Source organism: Silurus aristotelis, assembly GCF_946808225.1.
Source record: "Silurus aristotelis genome assembly, chromosome: 11".
In the NCBI taxonomy this organism is placed as follows: domain Eukaryota; kingdom Metazoa; phylum Chordata; class Actinopteri; order Siluriformes; family Siluridae; genus Silurus; species Silurus aristotelis.
This window is the reverse complement of record NC_139584.1, coordinates 9,448,558-9,474,869: the sequence shown is the minus strand read 5'-3', so window position 1 is coordinate 9,474,869 and position 26,312 is coordinate 9,448,558. Positions and strand designations below refer to the sequence as shown.

At 35.0% G+C, this 26,312-nt stretch overlaps 1 protein-coding gene across 1 annotated transcript; it reads left to right on the top strand.

Moving 5' to 3' along the window:
* Nucleotides 1–418: 418 nt before the first annotated feature.
* On the top strand, nucleotides 419–24,463 carry slc13a3 (solute carrier family 13 member 3). Its single transcript, XM_083555373.1, has 13 exons — nucleotides 419–1,322; nucleotides 2,703–2,968; nucleotides 5,334–5,497; nucleotides 6,651–6,714; nucleotides 8,005–8,184; nucleotides 9,856–9,981; nucleotides 10,321–10,413; nucleotides 13,706–13,810; nucleotides 17,909–18,006; nucleotides 19,861–19,973; nucleotides 20,389–20,550; nucleotides 21,146–21,283; nucleotides 21,830–24,463. Exons 1-13 carry the CDS (start codon nucleotides 1,215–1,217, stop codon nucleotides 21,989–21,991), a joined length of 1,779 nt encoding a protein of 592 aa, XP_083411499.1. The 5' UTR covers nucleotides 419–1,214; the 3' UTR covers nucleotides 21,992–24,463.
* The last annotated feature ends 1,849 nt before the right edge of the window (nucleotides 24,464–26,312 follow it).

Here is a 26,312-nt window from a genome sequence, read left to right as displayed (position 1 = left end):
TATATAATACAGATATGAACTGTGCTTTCAATCACAACTCACAGAATCTTTACCACAACAACAAAAAAAAAAACCCTTGTCAGAAATACTTATGAATAAATTGGATGGTAATGTATTTTTTATGTGTAAGAAAGATTCTGAAGGCATTGGAAATAAAACACACTGGGAGGAATTGTCTGCTTATGAATTTTATACTAAAACAAATGAAAGCTTTTACTTTCCACCAAAAAAGGGGTAAGTGGAACAGGAGGATTGTCGGGTTTTACTTCATATAGACATGATCAAAAAAAGTCTACATTCCGAGGAAGATGGAATGAAATGTTTCGAGGAGGGAAAACTTTATTTTTCTTATACTATAGCATGATTGTTTTTTTTGTTTTATTATTATTATTATTATTATTATTATTATTATTATTTTTATATTTCAAAAGCAAGAAATCTGAAGTATTCTAATAACAAAAGCCAAAAGACAGCTTGCATATGGAACTTGTCTTTGGTGTGTGTAACTGTTGCAGTGTTGGAAAGTGAAATAAAAACAAATAGTGCTTTATGATTGGAAAATATATAACAATATAGTGCTGGTATTTGGAGTCATTCTTTGCATGCTTGGAGGCGTGTATGTGTACGTGTGCGTGTGCATTTGGGCAAAGGGGAAAGGGAGGAACTAGTTCCTAAACTATATATGATCTTAAATATCACATCAATAGGCTTTCTAGGTTGTATCTCTGCTTTAACATCTCCAAAGGATCTTTGCAGACAGCTACAGTGTTTCAGTTTCGATGCGCCCATCCTTCAGTACTTTTGACCCAACGACTCTTTAATCTCCACCAGTGCGCATTCCGCAATACTTCTTCACGATCCACCCTCCTGGGCAAACAAAAGAGAAGCCATATAGAACGCTCATTAATGTAAACGAACGTTTAGGTTTCCTTTGATAATCGATGTTTCCCACGCTGATCTGACTCCTGCGGCCCGGCTCGAGGCTGTAACAGGTACATACGAGTGTCCCGACAGCATGTTTTATCATTTATTACGTGCGACGAGTTAACGAGTAATCCAAGAGTTAATCTTCTCCCAGGGTCCCTCAAAAATCAACAAAGAAAGCGTGATAAAAAGTGGAGAAGGAGCATCGGTTGGAGTAGAAAAGCGACGAACTTGGTGAAAGGAGGAAGAAGAAGAAAAAAAAAAAGAAACACATCCTGGTTTCTCGCGCAATGGACCTGCTGATAATTGTCAAGAAACTCTGGTTCGTTCGTAAACATCTGGTTCTCATCATCACACCACTGCTTTTGCTTCCTCTGCTCTTCGTTCTGCCAGAAAAGGTAGGACGTAGAATCTTCATGCTCAGCCATCACAACAGCACTAGATGACACTCACTGCTCCGGTATTTTAGTGCGGGTTTTTCAGAGCAAGTGCACACACGAGATCACGAGTTTGTACTTGCCTGAGTGGCCTTGCAGTGTGCGGTGTGGAGGCGCACAGCCAGAGGCACCAAATGACTAATGATGTGGACAAACAAAAGTAAAAATTTTCCTGTTTGGCATTCCTTTTGAGTTTGGCCCAAAGGTTTTCAGAAACAACTCCAATGACTGTTCCTTGGTATTTTTGTTTTACTATTATCTGATTATCTTGATCTGATATAGAATACAGGGTTGTGTAAAACTGCATGACTGACCAGTCTTACATCAAATCCATCAATGTGTCATGTGGACATGTGCCTCAGTACATGTCAATTTCCAACATTTCCAAATTTTCTCACAGTAACATTGAAAGTGTGCAGAATTTGGAAATGTATTAGTCCAGATTTTGCACATGTATTTATCTATTTTTTAAGTTTTAAATAATTATAAAATAAAAATTAAATGTGGACCAAAATGGCAAAATATTACGTTTTGTTTGTCAAGACATCAAATCAGTGTTCAGGATAATAGAAAGAATCAAACAAATAGACAAAGTAACCTGCTATTGGAAAGCTATAGCCAATTTTGCCCAATGATCTGATTTGTTATGTCCGTCACTGTCCCATTTGTACATCCATATGTCTGAAGATACCTAATTAAAGGTGTCTGGGTGTCTGGGACATTCACCTCTGACAAAACAAAATAAACTGATTTGGATTGTTGTGGAATCGCAGTGGGGAGCACACCATTTTTTCACAGTAAGAGATGAGACCATACTGTGCTTGTTAGGGCCCAAGCACAATGGATCAGCGGATCTGTTGAGAGGTCATGGTAGGGCAGTGAATCTGCATGCATTCAAAACGCTGTGAGAAAGACTAATCAGTGTCAGAATAACTAAGGTTCCAAATAGAAGTTTCAATTAAGATGTTGTGGTTGGATTACTGATGCAAATCAATTAGAAAGAACTAATACATGGTCGGTTAAATGGGGCCTGGTGTTCCCATTAACAAGATGAGGCCTGTATATTATTCCTTGCATAACAGCTTTTATTGGACAGTAGTTCTTACTGGAAAGTTTGTATTTGCTCTAATATATAATTTTCTTAGTAGTAATTATTTATGCAGGCACTTGTAAGGGTGAGATTCATAGGAAAAAGAAAAACATACTGTACATAGATAATAATTTAGGGTGGGGGTGAATACCTGGCATACAGTAAACTTTGCCACCCATCCATTAATCTACCTTTTCACCACCCAACTATCAAATCTGTAATTGTACATCCCTTTTCTGTCTTTCCTGCAGGAGGGAAAATGTCTATATGTGGTGCTCTTGATGGCAATATACTGGTGTACAGAAGCTCTCCCACTATCAGTTACTGCATTGCTGCCAATCTGCCTCTTCCCCACTATGGGTATTCTACCCTCTAAGAAGGTCTGTCCTCAGTACTTTGTAGAGACAAACTTCCTCTTCCTGAGTGGTCTAGTAATGGCAACTGCTATAGAGGAGTGGGGATTACACAGACGTATTGCCCTGAGAGTTCTCAAGATTGTTGGCGTGAAACCAGCCTGGTAAGAGTTACAGTATAATATGAAAATGCAGTTTTGCATAATAAAAATTCAATTGTATATTGTATATTCAATATATTGTATATTTCAATTAAGCATTTTATATATTTTAATGAGATTCCACATTCAGTGTGTGTGTACAGCTTCAATACAGCACGTAGCACAGAAACAATATAGGAAAAAGGGAATGAAGTGAAAAGCAAGCAAGGGGTCAGTTTGCTGGAGCATAACATAGTCACATATGAAATCCGGTAACAGGGGGTAACTTGTTACAGGACAGCAAAATAGACCATAATGATCCAAGGTCAGTATGCACTGAAATTTCAGAATTAATTCTGAGAAGATTACACTTAAATTATGTAGGTAACAGCTCTTTATGGGAAACAAAACTCTTATTCTATCTATCTATCTATCTATCTATCTATCTATCTATCTATCTATCTATCTATCTATCTATCTATCTATCTATCTATCTATCTATCTATCTATCTATCTATATCAATCAATGAATGAATAATAAATAAATGAATGAATAATCTCAACATAACCTCCTTTAGGTTACTCCACAGTCCACCAGCATGCCTGACCTTAGAAATAGGAATTTGGTGATGGCATTTTTTCTTTCTTTCTTTCTTTCTTTCTTTCTTTCTTTCTTTCTTTCTTTCTTTCTTTCTTTCTTTCTTTCTTTCTTTCTTTCTTTCTTTCTTTCTTTCTTTCTTTCTTTCTTTCTTTTTTTGCAGTCTGCTTTGTGCCAAACATATTTTCTGTAATCAAAACCAAAACTTCAATCCACCGTAATCCACTTTTATTTAATTTATTGGTAATCCCATAAATTATTGCCATGGCAATCTATCCAACAGCTCAAATGAGTGTGTGTGTGTGTGTGTGTGTGTGTGTGTGTGTGTGTGTGTGTGTGTGTGTGTGTGTGTGTGTGTGTGTGTGTGTGTGTGTGTGTGAGAGTGTAGGTGTGTGTGTGTGTTGAATGGTTTACATACTGCCAAACATTCCTATAGCCATCTGCATGTTGTAATTGGCTGCCATTGGGTGGCCTTTTTAGCTATAGTACTGAGCTTAGGACATTTTTATAGGCTTAGATATATAGATTTTTGCCAAATGAAGTGGTGGCAATACTTAAAGACATATTTTGATTCCTTTAAAAACTCTAAATAATTTTTATACTGTGAACCATCATTCACAGAAGCTGTCAACTACAGTCCCATTGTGATTTGGATAGAAATTAGAATACATACTTGTCGGAAGCACTGAAGATTTATCTGAGGTGGCACTTTCCGATTAAAAAAAGTTAATGAAAAATGCAGCAACATTCACATGCCTTTTGTTTGGGAAAATGGAGACCTAGCAATCTTGTGACTGGTGCTATGTCTTCATTGAAAGTCAACTTTATGCAAATGAATGCATCTGCCAGACTGCATTTGGCAAGTCAGATGAGACAATTTGAATTATCCATAAACAAATCCATGTTAATGCATTGAAAGGTGTATTGAAACACGTGATCTTTGTACATTCTCTGTACAATTCTGACCTGTGTCTCACATTGTAAGTCTTTCACAGTTTTTTGTTTTCTTTCCGATATTAAATGATTGTAGCTAATCCTGCACTACAAAGTAAAATACTCCAACATTCAGTGTCTAAACACTGTCAATGTCAAACAAGTCAACAAGTTCTGCAAATGTCGTGAAGTGATATTAATCTGGAAGTTCCACTGTGGCTGAAAAGTCAATATAACATGTGAAAAGTCCACAAGACGTAAGTCCAATTTAGAGGAACTGCATCTAGTTTGCAGTCATATGGCCCGGTTGCATAATCAAACATTTACCAAAAAAACTCCACCTCTCATCTTCTTACATAGTTGGACATGCACAGACACAGTTACTTGCAGACAATTATGTATTTTTTTTTGTTTATTTGTTTGTTAATGGTCACAGCTCATTAACCTTATACTCTGCAGCAATAAATTTCAATATTTTCCACTATAGTGTACAATGTATGAAATTGTTGACAAAAATATAGAAAATAAAAATAGAAATTGAGATAAAGATTAATAAATATTGAGGAAATGATTGTACTTGCCTTGACCCTAATGTGAACCCTTTACTTAATATCCAAGTCATCTCAGTTTTTTCACTTAAAACATATAATTCCTAGTTCTTCAGTGTACTGTAATAAATTTAAACTGGTACAGACAACAAACACCAAAAAAGTTGTTCCCTACCAAATGTTCAATTTATTTATAAACCATTTCTTCTGTTACCAAGAACATGTATAAATAATATGCATGTAACATATATGCTACTGTTGGCCTCTTCTGTCAAAAATTGCCATTAAACAGATGTGTCTTTTCCATCAGGTTGATTTTGGGGATGATGATCACATCTTCTTCCCTGTCCATGTGGTTAAGTAACTCTGCTACGACGGCCATGATGCTGCCCATCGCTAACGCCATTCTGGAAAGCCTGTTTGGAGACCTGGAGACACTTAAAGAGCAGTGTAAGATCACGGACCACCTTGAGGGTATGCATAAGAATGCAATGATCAAGCAATTATGTCCTTTATAGCTGTCCCTGCCTGTGGAGTCACAGACATTTTAGTCACACATGCATATACTCACATAAGGACTCATAATTTAAAAACACAATTTTTAGAACACATTACACAGTGTACAATAGTGCTGTTAAATGTTTAAGCCTGATTGGTCAGTGGGTGTTGGTTTATATTTAGACATAGACTAAAATAAAGACTTTGAATTGCACATTTGCAAATCAAATGCAAATAAGTTGTTTTAGAGAGAAATAAAAACTAGAGACTCTTTCGAGGGAACAGCTTTTTATTACTACTGACAGTAATAAAACGAGCTAAAACGACAAGCGATAATAAATAGATAAAATGCAAAATGTTATTTTCCTATTTAATAAGCCATTATAATAATTATAGTTTGTTTCTGTATAACAGACACAGCAATACATGTCGTGATTTGTTATTATTGGGTTCATGTTTAGTCATATTGCTGTGGATTATTTTCATATTAAAGTCTACCCTGTTGTTGTTTTTTCTTGCTGGCTTAAAAGATTGTAGTCTACTATGTGATTATTGTAAACATTTCAACAAATCTTATTCTCTTCGACTTGATGGGATGATGATGAAAGCAGACATAATAGACTTGTTTTTTTTGTATGTTTTATTTTTCATTCAGATAGATAGTCCTTCCACGCTAGGTATAGGTATAAGGTATAATAATGTCAATTAAACAGTAGCATGTAATGACTGTTATAATGATAAGGGTTGGGCTTAGTGATGCTTTTGACTGATAACATTTTAATGTGACTGTTATCATAAAAAAAGGAATATATAATATTATAATTATATAATAATATAATAATATCATTTCATTATGCACATTTGAAAAACAAATACGCACAATGACATGTAGTGGGTGTGAGACAACACAGTGTGGTCTGCTGCTAAATTGGGGATATCACTTTGAAACCGTGTCTCATTTTGGCCCAGAGTCATGCTTGGCTTTACTTCAAGCAGCTTAATGCCACTCTGTAAGCATACATTGAGGAAACCAGCTAAACCAGATTTGAGGATGTACAAGGATACAAAAGTTATTTTATTAATTCTTTTTTAAGTGTTTCAGATATAACTCTGTTGTCTTCTGCTGCAGATCAGGCCCAAGTGAAGCATCATGTACTACTATCTGAAAAACACACTCTGACTGCAGTTGACAGGTGAAGTACTAAAGAATGCTTTATTATACAGTGCCTGTCAAAGGTTTGGAAACACCAAGACTTTTATCATTTATGAGAGACGTGTTTGTTATTTCTGTTTTCATTCAGCAGCATTTACTTTAACCAAAAAGCTTTGCACACTCTTGGGATCCAGTCAGTTAATTTCTCCAAACATTCAGCTGAAATGCTTTGCCATGCCTCTGTTAAACTTGCCAAAGGTGTTTTTTTACTTTAAATATTTATTTTTATGTGTGGTGACTGTGTAGGCCAGTTTATTTAAATCTTAATAATGCTTATGGAGCTCAGACGTGCAGTATGCGTCGGGTCATTGTCTTGTTTTATGGGGAAGTTGGTTCCAATTAGCTGCAGTCCAGATAAAATTGCATGGCTTTGAATTATGGAATGGTAGCCATGTTGCATCAGTATACCTTTCACCTGGAAAAAATCTCCAACCTTTTTCTGCTCCTATAACAATCTTAAATCATTAAGCTTCCACCTCGATGTTTGATTGTGGGTGTGAGGCAGTCTGCCACCATTTAAAATAAGTTTTTTTTTAGACCGAAATGCTAAATTTAGACTAAAATTTTAGGCTCATTGGACCACAGAACTTTTTTCCAGTCATTCCTTTGCCAATTGTTTGTTTGTAGTGTTTCAAAACTTTTGAAAGGCACTGTTATAGCTAGTGTACTCATTGAGAGATTAGCTTCATCAAGCTAATGCTAGAAAGTCTATACAAGTCAGGATTGCAAGATCATAATAAAAAAAAATGATGACTAATGATGATGTGTCTTAGAATGTATTTTCACAAAAATGGCAAATCATCACAAAATGTTAAGCCATGTACTATAATCAGTAATTGTGTCTAAAGTGTAACCTGGTTACAAAAGTCGCTAGTGTGTGATTTGATCTTTGCCTTAGAAAGTCTCATTTTTTGTCTAAGGTCAATCTAACACGAATCACAAAATCTGAAGACTCTCTCCTACAACTATTTTTTGGCCAGGAGCCAAAGAAGCAAAATGTTGTGTATTTAGACGGAAGCGATGATAACAACTTCTTGGAAAAGCATTTTGCTTTAAAATTTTGCTTTTACCAATACTGGTACATAGCTGTCATATGATACTTAGAAAAATAGTAAAATATTACTTTCACCCTTACTGGTAGATAGTTGTCATATGATATTTTTGAGTGGGTGGGAATTGGCCAAAGGTGACCAAATTAGGAAGAAAATAGAGGGCAAAAAAGTTTTCTTCAATCTGTGCAATCTGTTCTAACACTATGCTAACCTCATAGGGTTGATGGAATAGAGAAGATAGAGCAGAAGAATCAGGAGGAGGTGAGGAAAGAGGCAGAATACCAGCTGAAAGTGTGGAAAGGATTTCTCATCTGTATCCCATATGCAGCCAGCATTGGGGGAACAGCCACTCTGACAGGAACCGCACCCAACCTTATATTCATTGGACAGCTGAAGAGGTTAGTGTAGGAATACTGGTGTAAGGCATCACCACATCTCCAACACAAAAAAGTTCCACATTTGCTGTCCATCAAAAAGCAAAAAAAAAGTTCATCACCAGTCAGGGAATCTGAATATGTTCTTGCAATTTTAAATATTATTATCTTTGTGAGTCCATAAAATGCAATAATTTCTTTTAAACACACATCAAATGTTAACGCTATAATGGAGTGAATTTCCTGGATGACTTTTTTATGGATTAAAATTTTTTTTGACAGTTTGGTGATTCTTGTTATATAGACGTGTTCAGGACAAATCAAATCAGTTTTTAACAAATCAGTTTACATGAAGGTCCAATGGAAAGGCAAGCATTTACAGTAATACGAAACCAGGAAGTGTTGCATATGAGCTCAGTTAGGCATGTTATGAAATGTACTCCACAAAAGACTTTAAGCAAGCTTAGAGAATAGGGCAGATCCTAGCTCATTTTTTACCTGTGTGCTAGGCTAGATAGCTAATTCAGTTTATGGTAATGGTGAATGACGAACAACAACTCTTGAATTGCTATGGTAGTTTGTATTTGAAAAACTAAACAGGAGAGGACAGGAAAATGCACTTCACAGGTTCAGATAATTCCACTCATGCTGACTTTCAACAAGTACAATTATCTAGCCTGCTGCTACATTAATGGTTTAAAATGACATGTTTAATATTAATTTATGATGATTAAAAGCATAGGAAGAAAGCCTCGGTAACTCTAATTGTTCATCAAGCAAATTGCAATTTGTTCCATAATAAACAACTTTCATATCGTTATTTACCTAGCCTGGTGCTGGAGTTTAGCTTATTCACAGTGCCACCCATCACAACCTGACATTACAAAGTGTGACAGAGAGAAGCTCTGTTCACATTGATGTTTTAGAATGAATCATGAGCCATTCAAAAATGCAATTCCCATCTTTTTATGCACATTTTCAAATAATGCATGAGGAAATTTAATTGATTTTAAGAAAGTGCTTACATTATGAATAGTAGAAAAAAGTTAAAAAAAAAGTGATAAATAGTAACGGAAACCATGTTTTTTCCTATAAATATGATATTGCTGATAATGGTGTGTTTTTTAGTCTGTCTATCATTGTGTGTTTTGTTCAGACTGTTTTGATTATGGCAGCATGTTGCACCCCATTTAGAATTTGCTGGCCAATTACTGTAAGTACTTCATGTACTGCTGCTTAGAAAAATATGTTAGGAAAATAAGTTATCACATGGAAATGCAAACAGAATACTTGAACAGCAAAGGTTGAGAACGAGACCCACTACCAAAAAATAAAACTCATTTTCTTTATTGTTCACAGTTTTTTATATTTTAATTTACTTTGCAATTTTATTGCATTTTATTGAACACATTTATTTGTTACATATATTCCTAATCTTGGATTATCATGTAGACACATTAAAATTGATGCAAATTAAATTATTATGTTTTAGTTTTATTAAATTCAGTACACAATCTAGATTAATATTCTGCTTTACACAATTATTACAATTATACTGTGCACCTGGTGTGTAGAAATCCACATTTTCATGAATAAAGAATTGTAATACCTTCCTGCCTAAAAATGAATCAGTAAGTTACTTAATGTATAAATCATATGTTTGCAAATAATTTGTGAAACCAAACCATTTTTCAGTTATTTCCCAGAGTGTGATTTCATCAACTTTGGTTCATGGTTCATCTTTGCTTTTCCATTAATGATCATCTTCCTTCTTGTGTCGTGGATTTGGATTGCTTTCCTATATGGAGGAATCACCACAAGGTACAATCAAACCCAACACACACACACACACACACACACACACACACACACACACACACACACACACACACACACACACACACACACACACACAAATTATTTCTACTATTATATAAAATGGTCCAAATAAACGTGCATGCTCATTCTGTGTTTGTCTGTGCTGAATGCATTTGTTTGCTCTATTTATTATTATTATTATTATTATTATTATTATTATTATTATTATTATTATTATTATTATTATTAATTATTATTATTGTTATTATTATTGTTATTATTATTATGTTTACTGTCACTCAGTGTGTTTGCATGCGTGCATGTGCATGTTTATGTATTTAGATTATGTTTAAACAAACGAAATGACCGTGCAGCTGCCGAAGCCAAGGCCAACGCGGTCATTGATGAAGACTACAAAAAGCTGGGACCCATGAGGTGAGACTGCATGCTGGAAAAACTAGGCAGTTACAGACACTGCTGAAAATGCCATATTTGCTTAGAGATACAATACAGGCTAAAAGTATTGAAGCAAACAGTAAATTGCAATATATTTGCCTAATATGCCCCTAATTCATACACACATATTTCATAGGGGAAAAAAGAGTCAGTAGGATGATATCACTGCCTCAATTTGTATAAAATTGTATATATAATTTTTATATTTCTTGCTGTAAATTGAGTTTGTGGATGTTGCTTTCAGGTGTTACTTCAGGTGTTGTTTAGGTGTGGCATAGATTCCTGTCTTACAGTATTGGTTCTTTCAATATCAAGCAACTGGTAAATCTACATTATGCTGGCAGGAAACTTTAAGTAGACTGCGAAATACATTATTTGAACAGCATCTCTTCGACTGCGGTTACCCTAAAAATATGCAGGATTGGCAATATTTTTTGCTTAGGCATACTGTTTGAAACATTAAAACTCTTGCTAAGTCTATATGGCAAATGCATATCTGAAATTTGCTTAGCACCTAATCCATTTCTCTGAAGGGGAAAGGACATGTAGCATGAAAGATGTTCTTGTAGTGGTAGGTCTTACCTTTAAGTTAACCAAACCTGGGTGTCTTTGGTAAATCAAATATTTTATTTTGCAGTAGATTCACCAGACATGTGCCATAGTTCTGTTATAAATGACCTCGATCTAAATCACAAACAGCAAACAGCAAATGTGTGTTTTTGTAGTAATTTTGTAGTTTTCTCTCTGCATATGGGATTATCTTCTCGGCCAGTAGACAAGTTAAGTTTAAACAGCAGTGTTAGCTTGCGGCTTAAAAAGCAAAAGCACAAACACATTCTTATATTAGCATTAACTGCTTTTAACTGATACTTATCCAAAAGAAATTGAGATAGAATAAAACTGTGCAGAGGAAGTTTAAAAGACTCATTAAAGGGTTCTAATAATTTAACAGTGGTGCTTGGTGTAGCTGGGATTTAAAGTCATGACTTTTTGATCAGTTCTACAGTGCCCACATGTTTTTATATTCTATTTTTATTTATTTAAATGCATTCTAAATAAAAATAAAAAAAACACCTCCAACTGCTGATTTTACCTTTCACTGATGTTTTTTTAATGATTTGTTCAGGTTAATAGGATTAACATAGCGCCATTTCTTTACATTTCATTTTAGTATTTAAAAAAAAAAAATGCAATAAAATCAAATGATCAATATTATAAGCAATGTTGACTTGTGGCAGAAAAAAAATAGCAGTAATAAAAGACACCACTTGCACTCTTGTGTTCAGGTATCTAGACAAATCAATGAGAAGGTACATTGAGATAAGTCTAACCATATATATATGGTTAAAAACTAAAACTTTACATCAATGTAATGCATTTATACTGAACAAAATTATAAACGCAACACTTTTGGTTTTGCCATCATTTTTCATGAGCTGAACTCAAAGATCTAAGACTTTTAGACTTATTTTATGTACACAAAAGACCTATTCCCTACATCTGTCTAAATCTGTGTTAAATGAGCGCTTCTTCTTTGCCGAGATAATCCATCCACCTCACAGCATGATTATTGCACAGGTGTGCCTTAGGCCGACCACGATAAAAGGCCACTCTAAAATGTGTTTGGCGTCTAAAATAACGCGAAAAGGCCTAAGGGCGATAGTGGGGAGTCCAGCGGCATGCCTTGTCCCTGTCAGGGATTTCGTGCAGGGTGAGCCACAGATGGTGGTTCTCTCTGTGGTGGTTGGGGTGGCCATAGACTGGTCAATGGCCTTAGCAGTCTCTTTAGTGTCTCGTAGGGCTAAGTCCGCCATACGGCAGAGCTCTAGTATCTGACCGCCCATGATGTCTCCCACATTTAACTCTCGCAGCAGGTCGGTTTGGTATGCCTGTAACACCGCCATGGTGTGCAGACATCCAGCGGCCTGACCTGCTGAGGTATAAGCCTTTCCCACCTGCGCCAATGTAGTATGCAGGGGCTTGGTGGGTAGTGTTGAGGGCTTGAGAGAGGATGCCACACCCGGGAAGCGATAACCTGCTAGCATCTCTTCAACCCTTGGTATTAACCCATAGCCATAATCCCTTAGCTCAAAGAGTCTTGGGGCTAAAGGGGCGGGCCGAGAAAGTCTGTGCCCAGGACCTGGACACCTTGGAGTGCAGGTCAGGGAAAAATGGCAGACTCCGATATGGAGGCTGTGACGCCAGAAGCAAAAAGCACTCGTTGAGCTTACTGGACCGAGGGGCTTTATGCTTATCGGCCAGCCAAGCTATATCCAGCTTCTGGACGGCATGTGTCACAAACTCCAGGAGCTCCTCGCTATCGGGTTTGCAAGAGCCCTTGTTGAAGAGTGCCTGCCGGGACTGCCACATTTTTTAACACTAAATATACATATACAGAGAATTTCTTTACATTACATTTTATTACATTACACGCCTGCCCTGGAGGGAAAACAAAGTATGTTTTCAAAAGAATGTAGAGCTTCACACACCAACATCAGATAGATCATTTATAGATAGAGCTTTAGAGCCTTAAAGGAAACTATAAGAGTCAAAATGTAAAGACAGTTTTTATTTTTTTATAAAAAAGGATTTTTTTAGTTTTTTCCTGTGGTATAGTGTTAGGGCTCATATTAGAAAAAGTAGTAACTAATAAACAATTCTTCTCATTTAGGCCATGCCATGCATTTATATATAAATAAACTTCAAAAAAATAATATTTAAAATAAATCATATATATAAAAAAAAAAAAATAAATAAAAAAAATTATATATATATATATATATATATATATATATATATATATATATATATATATATATATATATATATATATATATATAAAATATTTAACACTAAATATTTTTACATAACATTTTATTACTTTTCACTCCTGCCCTAGAGGGCAAACAAAGTATGACTGTTTTCCTAAGCATGTAGATCTTCACACACCAACATTAGACAGATCATTTTACAAAAACAGTTAGTCTTATTTCTGGATCAAGACCAACTCTTAAGGGTGGTGGGTGTGGTGGGAACCCACTGTGAAGTAAAACTGGAGTCATTTCAAAACTGGGGTCAATATAATTTATCAAATGCAAGCTCTCTTATTTGTTATTGCAAGTCCTTTTTTCTGTAATAGAGCTCTGTATTTCTATTTGTGGTTCTTAAATATCATACCATTATAGCACTCATTTTCTTATGTGTTGCTTAGTGATATTGTCATAAAACAGTAATTCCAGGATTTCGTATCTCTTTTTCTTCCCCTCTTTAGTTTTGCTGAGAAATCCATCTCTTTCTTCTTCATCCTGTTTGCTATCCTCCTATTCACCAGAGACCCGAAATTCGTCACAGGCTGGTCCATATTCTTCAGAAAAGAGTAAGACAGAATCTTTCTCTTTTTCTCTCTTATAATTATGACTTTAAAGTACTATAAAAGAGATAATTTGTGAACATGCTCTAATAAAGACATACTTAATCTATCACCCATAAACTGTACCTGGCAAATCATTTGGAAATTCATGGGGAAAGATGAAATTGAACACATTTCATCATAAAAGATCCCAGAATAGATGACCTAGTGTGTCAGTCACCCATCACCTTGTCTCTTTACTTTTTCTGCTCCACATCATGCTAATGACCAGAGACAGGGATGTGCAGGGGTCCAGCTCTCATATAGTTTCCAATAAACCAACCTTCCTCTGACAGCAGGGTGTCTGTCTGTACTCACTTTGCCTGATTTACATTAAGAGAAGAAAACAAGAAAGAGATTGTTTTTGGGCTCTTCACCAAATACATTGACAAATAAAATACTAGAACTACAATTTCTAGTTTGCAAGTCAAGAATCTACACAAACTTGGTCAGAATGTTTGTGTGCTCAATCTTTAAAATGTAAATTGTGTATTCAGCACCAGTGCTTCTAAAATCCCTAAATTTGATCTTCAATTATTTCCTTAATTATATATTTATATATAAATTTTTTTCCTAGTGACCAGCATCTGCAGGACAGCCTATTTTAGAAATTGGCTAAAAATTGTGTCATATTCTTTTTATTTATAAATAATGTTAAATGGTGCTCTGCAGGGTATAAGAATAAATAAAAAGTATTAAAACCAAAATCTGAATGATAGTATTTTCCTAAATTTCCTGATTTCCTGATTTCGTTCATAACAAATTTAGGGTTTTCATCGCAGTGATTACTTATGCACACACATATTGTGAATGCAATACAAACAGTTTGTATAAAAATATCAGCAGTCAATGCAATAATTTTCCTAACTATATAGATATCCTCTCATGTAATATCATGGGATATTTTGTGTAGATTTATGATTTACAATATATTGCCAATAACATAAATTTCAGTATTACTACTAGAACTACTAAAGTAATCTTACTGTAACCTTCAGTCATGCTTGCTGTTGTACTTTTCTCACAAATAATTCAATTTTACTTTCTAAACCATTGGTTATTACCAGGGCTTTTTACTGAAGTACTATTACTGAAGTTTTATTTAATTATTGAAGTATTATTTAAGTTGGAGATTTGAGCATTTATTCAAGTAAATAATGGTATATTACTTTATAGTTACTTTATACTATATACTTTATACACAACTGGATAATACATAGTCAAAATTCAAGAGAAGTACTATTCAGGTCACCCTAGTGACAAGCAAAGACGTAACATATCTTTTTTTCTCTCTGAGAATACATACTTTGTTGTTGTCCTGCAACAAGCTGCAATATTCTGTCACATATACTTCAAGAACATTTTAAAAGACTTTTGTTTTTACAATAGTGATAACAGGGACTTGTTTTGCAGAGATTCCCTGGCATCAAATGGCTCAAAAGTCCATTAAAATTTTTATTTGAGGAATCAAACACAATGGGACATCTTGTTGAAGGAAAAATCACTATTACATAATCCTAAAATCACCCTAACATAATCCTAAAATTTATGATTTAATGATAACCTCATGTGCTGTGTTTTATTTATTACTTAGAAACTTTAAACAAATACAGATACACACTATTGTGGCATCAGAAAGATGCTATATATTTCATTTGATATTTAAATTCATGTAAAATGTTGACTACAGCACTTTTAACATGTAAACAGTTTTAAAAATACATTACATACACATTTTCAATTGAAGAGCCATACGCTAAGTGTGAAAGAAGTACCATTCAGGTTCACTCCAGTGTTAATTTTGTCTGAGAAAATACGTATTAGTACACATTTTTTTTTTGGAAACTGACGTGTTTTTGATTAAACACAGCATGAATGAAGCCAGTGAATTGTAATTGTAAGCAAATAGCTAAATATGTGGAGAAGTGCAGAGATAGTGAAGGAAGGAGAGAAAACTCTCTCCACAGGAAACTCAGCTGCATTAACACTGGAGCACAGCATGCATACTAAGCTTAGCTGGAGAAAAGAGATCTAGGACAAAAGCACACTCTGATGATTACTATCCCTTACAGCTAATCTTGAGCATTATGTCCAATTCACAGCCTAATTTAGGTTACCTAATCTGTTGTCTTAAATTAGGATCGGCCTCATAATCTATCCATCAAGAAGGTAGGGAGAAAAAAGGTAGAGGAGATGTCTTCAAGAGGGTTTCAGGTGAATTAATATAGATGGACCCAATCTGGTCAGGTCTCCATTAATGTGTGCTGCTTACAAAAACATCTTGTGTACTGAACAGATTTATATATATATATATATATATATATATATATATATATATATATATATATATATATATATATATATATACAGTGAGGAAAACAAGTATTTGAACACCCTGCTATTTTGCAAGTTCTCCCACTTAGAAATCATGGAGGGGTCTGAAATTGTCATCGTAGGTGCATGTCCACTGTGAGAGACATAATCTAAAAAAAAAATCCAGAAATCACAATGTATGATTTTTTAACTATTTATTTGTATGATACAGCTGCAAATAAGTATTTGAACACCTGAGAAAGTCAATGTTAATATTTGGTACAGTAGCCTTTGTTTGCAATTACTGAGGTCAAAGATTTCCTCTAGTTTTTCACCAGGTTTGCACACACTACAGGAGGGATTTTGGCCCACTCGTCCACACAGATCTTCTCTAGATCATTCAGGTTTCTGGCCTGTCGCTAAGAAACACGGAGTTTGAGCTCCCTCCAAAGATTCTCTATTGGGTTTAGGACTGGAGACTGGCTAGGCCATGCCAGAACCTTGATATGCTTCTTACAGAGCCACTCCTTGGTTATCCTGGCTGTGTGCTTTGGGTCATTGTCATGTTGGAAGACCCAGCCTCGACCCATCTTCAATTATCTAACTGAGAGAAAGAGGTTGTTCCCCAAAATCTCGCAATACATGGCCCCGGTCATCCTCTCCTTAATACAGTGCAGTCACCCTGTCCCATGTGCAGACAAACACCCCCAAAGCATGATGCTACCACCCACATGCTTCACAGTAGGGATGGTGTTCTTGGGATGGTACTCATCATTCTTCTTCCTCCAAACACGTTTAGTGGAATTATGACCCAAAAGTTCTATTTTGGTCTCATCTGACCACATGACTTTCTCCCATGACTCCTCTGGATCATCCAAATGGTCATTGGCAAACTTAAGACGTGCCTGGACATGTGCTGGTTTAAGCAGGGGAACCTTCCATGCCATGCATGATTTCAAACCATGACGTCTTAGTGTATTACCAACAGTAACCTTGGAAACGGTGGTCCAAGCTCTTTTTAGGTCATTGAGCAGCTCCTCCCGTGTAGTTCTGGGCTGATTTCTCACCTTCCTTAGGATCATTGAGACCCCACGAGGTGAGATCTTGCATGGAGCCACAGTCCGAGGGAGATTGACAGTCATGTTTAGCTTCTTTCATTTTCTAATGATTGCTCCAACAGTGGACCTTTTTTCACCAAGCTGCTTGGCAATTTCCCCGTAGCCCTTTCCAGCCTTGTGGAGGTGTACAATTTTGTCTCTAGTGTCTTTGGACAGCTCTTTGGTCTTGGCCATGTTAGTAGTTGGATTCTTACTGATTGTATGGGGTGGACAGGTGTTTTTATGCAGCTAACGACCTCAAACAGGTGCATCTAATTTAGGATAATAAATGTAGTGGAGGTGGACATTTTAAAGGCAGACTAACAGGTCTTTGAGGGTCAGAATTCTAGCTGATAGACAGGTGTTCAAATACTTATTTGCAGCTGTATCATACAAATAAATAGTTAAAAAATCATATATTGTGATTTCTGGATTTTTTTTTTTTTAGATTATGTTTCTCACAGTGGACATGCACCTACGATGACAATTTCAGACCCCTCCATGATTTCTATGTGGGAGAACTTGCAAAATAGCAGAGTGTTCAAATACTTATTTTCCTCACTGTATATATATATATACATTTTTTGTTTTTATCCCTCTCTCTCTCTCTCTCTCTCTCTCTCTCTCTCTCTCGCCCCCTCTCTCATGATTAAAGCTATGTCTCAGATGCCGTTACTGGAGTTACCATCATCTCCATCCTGTTCTTTTTCCCTTCCAAGTGTCCATCACTGCGTTGGTGGCTGAACACTAGAGGTCAGAGCATTACCCAAACTAGCTCCAAACAGGAGTTAAAGTTACAGTCCTCTTAATCCGTCACTTTTAGACCTGTTAGTTTTCTATACCAGTGTGGTGTAATACGACTTGGCACAAAATGCAAATAACCATGTTTTATTCCTTTGATACCATCACAGTCTGCATATGATTATAAAACATCACTCTAATATTTATCAAAAATGGGCAATTATATGTTTTTCGTGGTTAAGTAACCACAGTCACTGTAAATGTCTGTGAGTACTTAAATGTGAATGTAAGAATGTACATTTGTTTGAATATATGAATGTAATTATATACAAAACAGCACACTAAAATAAATTTGGAATTAATGCTACAGCCAGAAATATTATCAAATATGTGTTCTTATAGAACATTTCAGTTCAGTGTTTTATAACTGCACCATTCAGAGAAAAGTGTTAGTTTTAATAAAAATTAACCACAGTACAATAACTATAAAACTTACAGTAACACCAGGTGATAATGTTGCTCTTGATAAGGGTTTCTGCCAACTACCCTAAATGAATAGTGTCAGTGCTTGAAAAAGTAAAGTCAGTAAAGCAGTAGTAGTAGGACAAAGGACTTTAAACTTTGGGGTTTATAGGATATGAGTATAAATGTATATATATATATATATATATATATATATATATATATATATATATATATATATATATATATCTTTTTATTTTTTTAAATGAATTATGGTTTCTAAAAGATAGAATATAAGTAATATCAGGAACCAAGTTAAATAAATCATTGTGTTGATTGTAGCTATAAACAGATCAGCAATGTAATGTGCGCTTTTTCTAAATTGCTATGGAATATAATGAACTTTGTCATAGTGACAGCCCTTTGCTGTGCACTTTATCAGTGAGTATTTTCCTATAATAGCTCATTCATCATACCTTATTCCTCACTTAACAAGATAAAGATTTAGTTTAATGTTTAGTTTAAAGTGACATGAACTGGTACTGTATATGGAGGTATGATTAGGCCCTCACATGCTATAATACATATACAGTATAATATATATTAGATCAATGTAAGATTTCTGAATGAATAAAAATATCCCGCCTGCAGTACTTTCAGCACTTTATTCCTCGCTAAGTGGATGCTAAATGTAATTATTTTATTGAGAGCTCACAATCTAGCAAAGTAGTTTCAAGATTGTTGTTTCTGAGACATTTTTGTGAGAGCTGTTTGTGTGCATTGATTGGAGCCTCAGTAAATAAGATGTGGAATGTTAACGAGTTAGCTTATTATGTCTTTCCAAAGGCTCACACTCTAATGCCACTGTTATTAACAGATTATAGTAATCTCACCCAAAGGTGGCCTACTTCTTTATACATTTCATAATACTCTACTAGTTCCTGTCTGGAATACTTAAAAAAATGTTTTCTGCCATTTTACTGAGTTAGCAATGAATTTTAAAATAGTAAAGTTACCTTTGGGCAGCAACTTAATCATTACATGTTTGCATGTTCTCAGTTTCTTTAAATAATGGTTCTGTGAGTAACATGTACAGTTTAAATTATAACTGTGGTGACAATGCAAAATGCCTAACAGATGCTGTATGGTCCACAGCCAATGACCACGAAATACTTGTTAAAAGATTCCATGAGAATAATTACATTTATTAACTGAACTGTAACTGAACTAAACATGTTACATCTGAACGGTGTTCTGTTATGGTGCTCTGTGTTTTTTTATGTGCTGGAGCAACTGGGTTCTGGAGAAACTTTGTCTCTTTTCACTGTGTACCGATTCAGCTAAATATGATGGAATAACAATCAAAGCATTTCGACTTGAACTTGACTTGACTTTCGTTTACAGCTTCGAACACTCCATATGTGCCGTTGTTATCTTGGAAAAGAGTTCAGGAATGTGTGCCATGGAACATTATCATCCTACTGGGTGGAGGCTTTGCAATGGCTAAAGGCTGTGAGGTAGGTTATTTGCATTTCCTTACCTCTCTCTCTCTCTCTCTCTCTCTCGCTCTCTCTCTCTCTCTCTCTCTCTCTGTCTCTCTCTTTCTCTCATTCTCTCTCTCTCTTTATCTTTTATGGTCAGAGCTCACTAAGTATTGACGTTATTTTCAGTTTTTAAGCATTTCTTTTTGCAGGTCATCATGACCTATTTGTTATGTTTAGTACATAACAAATTTAAACAATTAAATGAACATCTGAACAAAAACAACCAATACATCATTTTTATCTAAAATCTGGAGTTTAAAAAGACTGCTTACTAAGTAATGAAATGAAAGTGATTTAGAGCTATAACAACCATTAGTAAGTGCGTTCAGGTCGATTACATGCAGTCTACTTCACTTATACAAGTTATGTTATGTTTGTTTGTTCTCAGGAATCAGGTCTGGCCGTGTGGATTGGAGGACGTTTGCAGCCTTTAGTTAAGGTTCCCCCTCCGGTAGCGGTGATGCTCATCACAGCCTTCATTGCTTGCTTCACAGAGTTTGCCAGCAACACCGCCACCATCATCATCTTCCTTCCGGTTATTGCTGAACTGGTGAGTGACTGTGATTCATGGCTTGGTTGAAACGGTACTTTTTTTTACTAAAATTTAATAAATGAAATTGAATTTTCAGAACCAAAACTAAACAAAATCTTAATACAAGATATACAAAAACGATTTACTTTGTACTCACATTTGTAAGTACATGAAAAATAGCATTTAGCTGAAACATTTCCAAGCCTCAAAGAGAGCAAAATAGTGACTACCTGTGAAAGAAAGCCTTCTATCAGCATTGAGGGTGCAAAAATTTCCATTAAGGCAGCTCAGGCTGCTGAAGGCACCTAGTGACTCATTTCCCAAATAAAGACATTTATTTTGTTCTAATTCAATAGCTAGTGTTCTTTGTCGTCTTTTGATGGGTGTGTTTCGGATTGATTTATTTTTCAGTCTCTAACATATATTATTATATATTATATATTTTTACAAAATATTCACTACATTCATGTGTGTAATTGAAACAAATCAGCGATTTTTATCTTGCCAGAGTAGTTCACATATTAGAACTGAATGCCTGTTATATTATTTGAAGTGAATTTGAGTGAAATGTATGTAAAGCAAAGGGCAATTCATCTGATGTTGTTGTTTACAGGCCATCCATGTGAAGGTGAACCCATTGTACTTCATGATTCCTGCAACCGTAGGTTGCTCATATGCCTTCATGCTTCCTGTTTCTACTCCACCCAATTCTATTGCATTTGCCTCTGGACACCTCATGGTCAAAGACATGGTGAGCAATACAAAAGACTTAATTAGAATATTTGAATCACAAGCAACCTTGATCTTTTGGCATCGTGTATCGACTAGTCATGCGGAAAAGTAATAAATTCACTCCCACCACACTCTTACAGTGTATCTAAATGAACTTTGAGCTGCAAGACCTTAATGAATTATAATTTGCCCACATTAGCAACAAATGTTCTTGTATCAAATGTAAGAACACACTCTCCTACACAACTTCTTATTCTGGCAATTAAATGCCAAATAGAGAATCAACAGCATTTAAACTTGTAAACTTAAAAAAATAAATAAATAAAATTACACTTTAAATTCTATCAAAACCAACTATTTTTTTTTATGATTCTTATATATAATGCAAACATAATTTGGCAACAAATAATTGTTTTTTTTATTTGCCGAGTCTGGTTAACAATATACATTTGCAGAAATCCAGAAATCATATTATCTACGTACATAATTACATTTCTTGCAGGTCATTGGAAAGTCATTGCTGCATTAGTAATAACATCTTATCATATTGCTCTTTTTTTTATAGGTGAAAACGGGTTTTATGATGAACATTCTGGGGATTTTCTGTATATCTTTGGCTATGAACACTTGGGGACTTCACATGTTCAACTTGGATACATACCCGGACTGGGCCAAACCTCTAAACACTACAGAACTTAAAGTACCAGTAGTTAACCTTACTGGATAAACACACCCTCACACATCAAACACTATATATAATATTTAATAATCAATGTTGATAACATTGTTTATTGGTTTCATGTTTATAGTGTAAAAGTGTTTCCCAGTTATGTTGCTGGCATGGCATACAATGGCATACATGGGAAACATACTTTAACAGTATTCTCCCAGCAAACACAGAACAGTGTTAGACTATAAGCTTGGTCCAGATTCCAGGAAGGTTTTTGCATTATGCCTTGGCCATCTAAAAATCAAATGTATGTAAACTTTCAAAAATATAAATTTTGAACAGGACAGATTATTTCTATCATAAAAAAAATATGTTAATATCTACAGCACATCACTTTTTAATGTATTGCAATATATTTCAAAAGTAAGAACTCATAACTCTTGATGTGACGAAATAATTTGGCCTTACAGTAGTCAGTATATTTATTATACTGAATTATAAATACTGTGAATCATCAAACTTAACACAAAAAATGTCTATATGTAGGATCCAAGGTTAGCCAGGTTGAACACAGCACACAGAAAAATATTAATGGATGCATTAGAGTGCTAATTTGCATAATTTGCATATAGTCACCTTCTTTGTTTTCAGTCTGTCAAATGTCAGCTACTGTTTTAATGATTTGCTAATTATATTTGATATACCCAGTTGTTTTTTAGCTATAGTGTGTTGTTGTGTTATGACTATGAGTTAAAACAAGTGCTTAGCTTTATGCTCTCTTTTCCCACACTACATGATTGGGGAACCTTGCTTTCCAAGCGCTTAGAAAATGGTGCCCCCTAGTGTATGAAACCAGAATAAATGAAAACAAGCTAAAACTTATTTAATATAAAATCATGCAAAATATTATAAAATATAACTGTTAAACCAAAGTTAAGGAAAAAAAAACTGTAAGATTCTTAGATTTTTATAATCTGACTTTCTTTACTAAAGCGGGTAGCTTCACTTCAAAATATCATTGCACTGCATTTCAAATCCTTGTGCATTAATCCATTATAGCAGCACAGCCTTTACAGTTATTAACTTACTTATAGGAGTAGAGAAATCTTAACAGTAACGTTGTTAAATAAATTATAAATGTTAATAATGATAATATAAAAATAAGTCCTCTACATATTTTTATCTGTGAACAGTCAGCTTTACTTTCTAAGAAATGGAAAGGCCAAAGATGAGACAATTCTATAGACAGTACAATGATTATAATTATTATAAATGGTTTATTGGTTTATTGGACATTTGTAAAATCTTATTCCTATTTACACTTTTTTGTTGATATATACATGTTTCCATGGTTTACTTCCTTTAAACACTAGCTCTTTCTCAACATGCAGATTATTGGACAATAATTCGTTGAGTCAGCATAAATGTAAATGACCAAATGTAAATGATTTACACCAAATGTAAATGATGTCTTCACAATTTTATGTAGATGAGTAAAGTCACTGGACTGTGTGGGAGGGAATGTGTAATTGTCATTACATGAATAGGTAAAGGGGAAAATACGTAGTAAAGATTTGGTAAATACTAGTCCTTTATCAACATGCCGCAATACTTTATCCGGTCAGCATATGACAGGACCCAGTTTGGGATTTCACACTTTTACGAAATGAGTAAAGTCACTGTGCTGTGTGGACACACGTGTAATTGTTAGTAGTATAGCATACTGTATTTAACAGAAACAAGCACTGACCTTCAAACCACCTGTCCACTAAATACTCACTACTGATCAATTTATTTCAAGACAAATTAAAAGAGGTCACTCTCACACACACATACACACACTTTTGCTGTTTAATGTAATAATTTATCTTACATTTATATATGTATACATGTTCATAAAATCCCACGAACTTTATGATTTTTTTTTTTTTATTAGTTTATGGATATATTGTCCGATTTTACTGTATAATTAATAGACTTAATGTGAACACATGAGATTTGTTTTTAAGGAATTGTATGATTGTAAGTAGGATGTCAAATGTAAGTGTCAACTCTTACGTGTCTTCATGTGAACCCAAACACACTTGTGTTTGGATTCATTGCAATTGCAACCTGTAAATCATGATTTGTGCAATAACATAATGGTCAAATTGTATCTTTGCTTCATTGGGTATTAGGTTTGAAACTGTCTGAATTCAGGTGTATTGTTAAAACTGTGGAGGAAAGTATGAAGCAACATAGGACTTGCAATTGCATAATCGTATAACACACAATATTGTATATTTCCTTTAAAACCTTCCTTTATGCCTTCAGGAAATATGAAGAAAATGGTAGTATAATGGTAGTATAATGGTAGTATAAGCTGGGAACAGCCAGTTGTTTACTGTCCGAATAAACACTACCTATTTCCTCTGACATACCATGCAATAAGACTTCATTATTACTGTGAATGTTTACACATCTGGTTTGTTGCTGGAAAATGGAACATGGAAAATGAAGCTGTGAATTCAATAAAAAGGTAACATAAAACCTCTGTTTCATTGTCCTTTATACACACATGCATATTTTATTGCACATGCACTTTAATTAAATATTGCTATTATAATAACTTTTGCAGGGTTGTCTATTTAATTTCTTAAGAGAGACAAGACATTTTTTTACATAAATAAACAAATGTATATGTATGGCTCTTATTTGCCATTACCTCAATTATTAGCTTATTTTAAATTACTTCAACAAGACTGAGTCAAAGCATTATGCAGCATAATATTGTCCAGTTTTGGTTTGAGAAGGGAAATATTCAAAGCATCTGTTTATTTGTCATAGTTCCTTTTTCTCTGATGCAGAACTGATGTGTAACTTACTGAATGTTAGCTTATTCCTGACATGTAAACAATCCTTAAAAAGGAGAGAGTTAACATAAAAATATATAGCTCTTGTCTGTACCCATATTATATTATATTATATTATATTATATTATATTATATTATATTATATTATATTATATTATATTATATTATATTCTTCTTCTTTTAGCTGCTCCCATTAGGGGTCGCCATAGCGGATCGTCTGTCTCCATACCCGCCTGTCCTCTACATCTGCCTCTTTCAAACCAACAACCTGCATGTCTTTATTCACTACATCCATTAACCTCCTTTTTGGCCTTCCTCTTTTTCTCCTTCCTGGTGGCTATATTCTCAGCACTCAGTCCCTCCTCAGCACATGTCCAAACCATCTTAATCGTGACTCTCTCACTTTGTCCCCAAAACATCTTACATGCGCTGTCCCTCTAATAAACTCGTCCTGTCCATCACCACTGCAAACAGGAAAGGGCTCAGAGCCAATCCTTGATGCAGTCCAACCTCCGCCTTAAACCAGTCTGTCGTTCCTATTGCACACTTCATTGCAGTCACACTGTCCTCATACATGTCCTGCACCACCCTTACATACTTCTTTGACACACTTCACTTCCTCATGCAATACCACAACTCCTCTCTTGGCACAATCTACAAACACACAATGCATCTCCTTCTGATCTTCTCTATCATTCTTCATCAACATTCTCAAAACAAATAATGCGTCTGGCTTCCACTTCCATCTGCATCCAGCTCAGTCCCACTTTTTCTCCTTGCTTATTGTTCAACTTCACATACAGTTTCTCATATGCCTTTTTCCTTTGCTCTTTACCTGCTGCCATATCTCCCTGTACTCCTGCCTACTTTTCAGTCCTGTTTTTCCAACCTCTTTCGCCTTATGCTCTCCTGCACTTCCTCATTCCACCACCACGCCTCTTTGTCTTCCTTTCTATTTCCAGATGTCACACCAAGTACCTTCCTAGCTGCCTCTCCCTTATCACTCCTGCAGTAGTTGCCCAATCATCCAGCACCGAGCCCCTGTCTGATCTCTTCCCTGAATCTTACACTGCGGTCTTCCTCCTTCAGTTTCCACCATCTTTTTATTTTTTCAGTCCTCACTTTTCCCCTCTTCTTCTTCATCTTCATAGCCATCTTAAAGACCACCATCCGATGCTGTCTAGTTACACTGTTCGATGCCAACACCTTACAGTCTCCAATCTCTTTCAGGTTGCATCTCCTACATAGAACATAGTCCACCTGTGTGCACCTTCCTCCACTCTTATACGTCACCCTATGATCCTTCTTCTTAAAATATTCTATTCTATTTTATTTTATTGTATTTTATTATATTAATACAGTTATCTAAAAAATAAAAAAAAAAGAAACATGATTTTATATTGTTATAACTTTTGTAATATAAATCCAAAACCATTTACAACCGTTTTAAAAATATTTACATTCAATATTACAACTAATATTGATTGGTTGATTGATTGGTTGCATTATTGATTGATTGATTGATT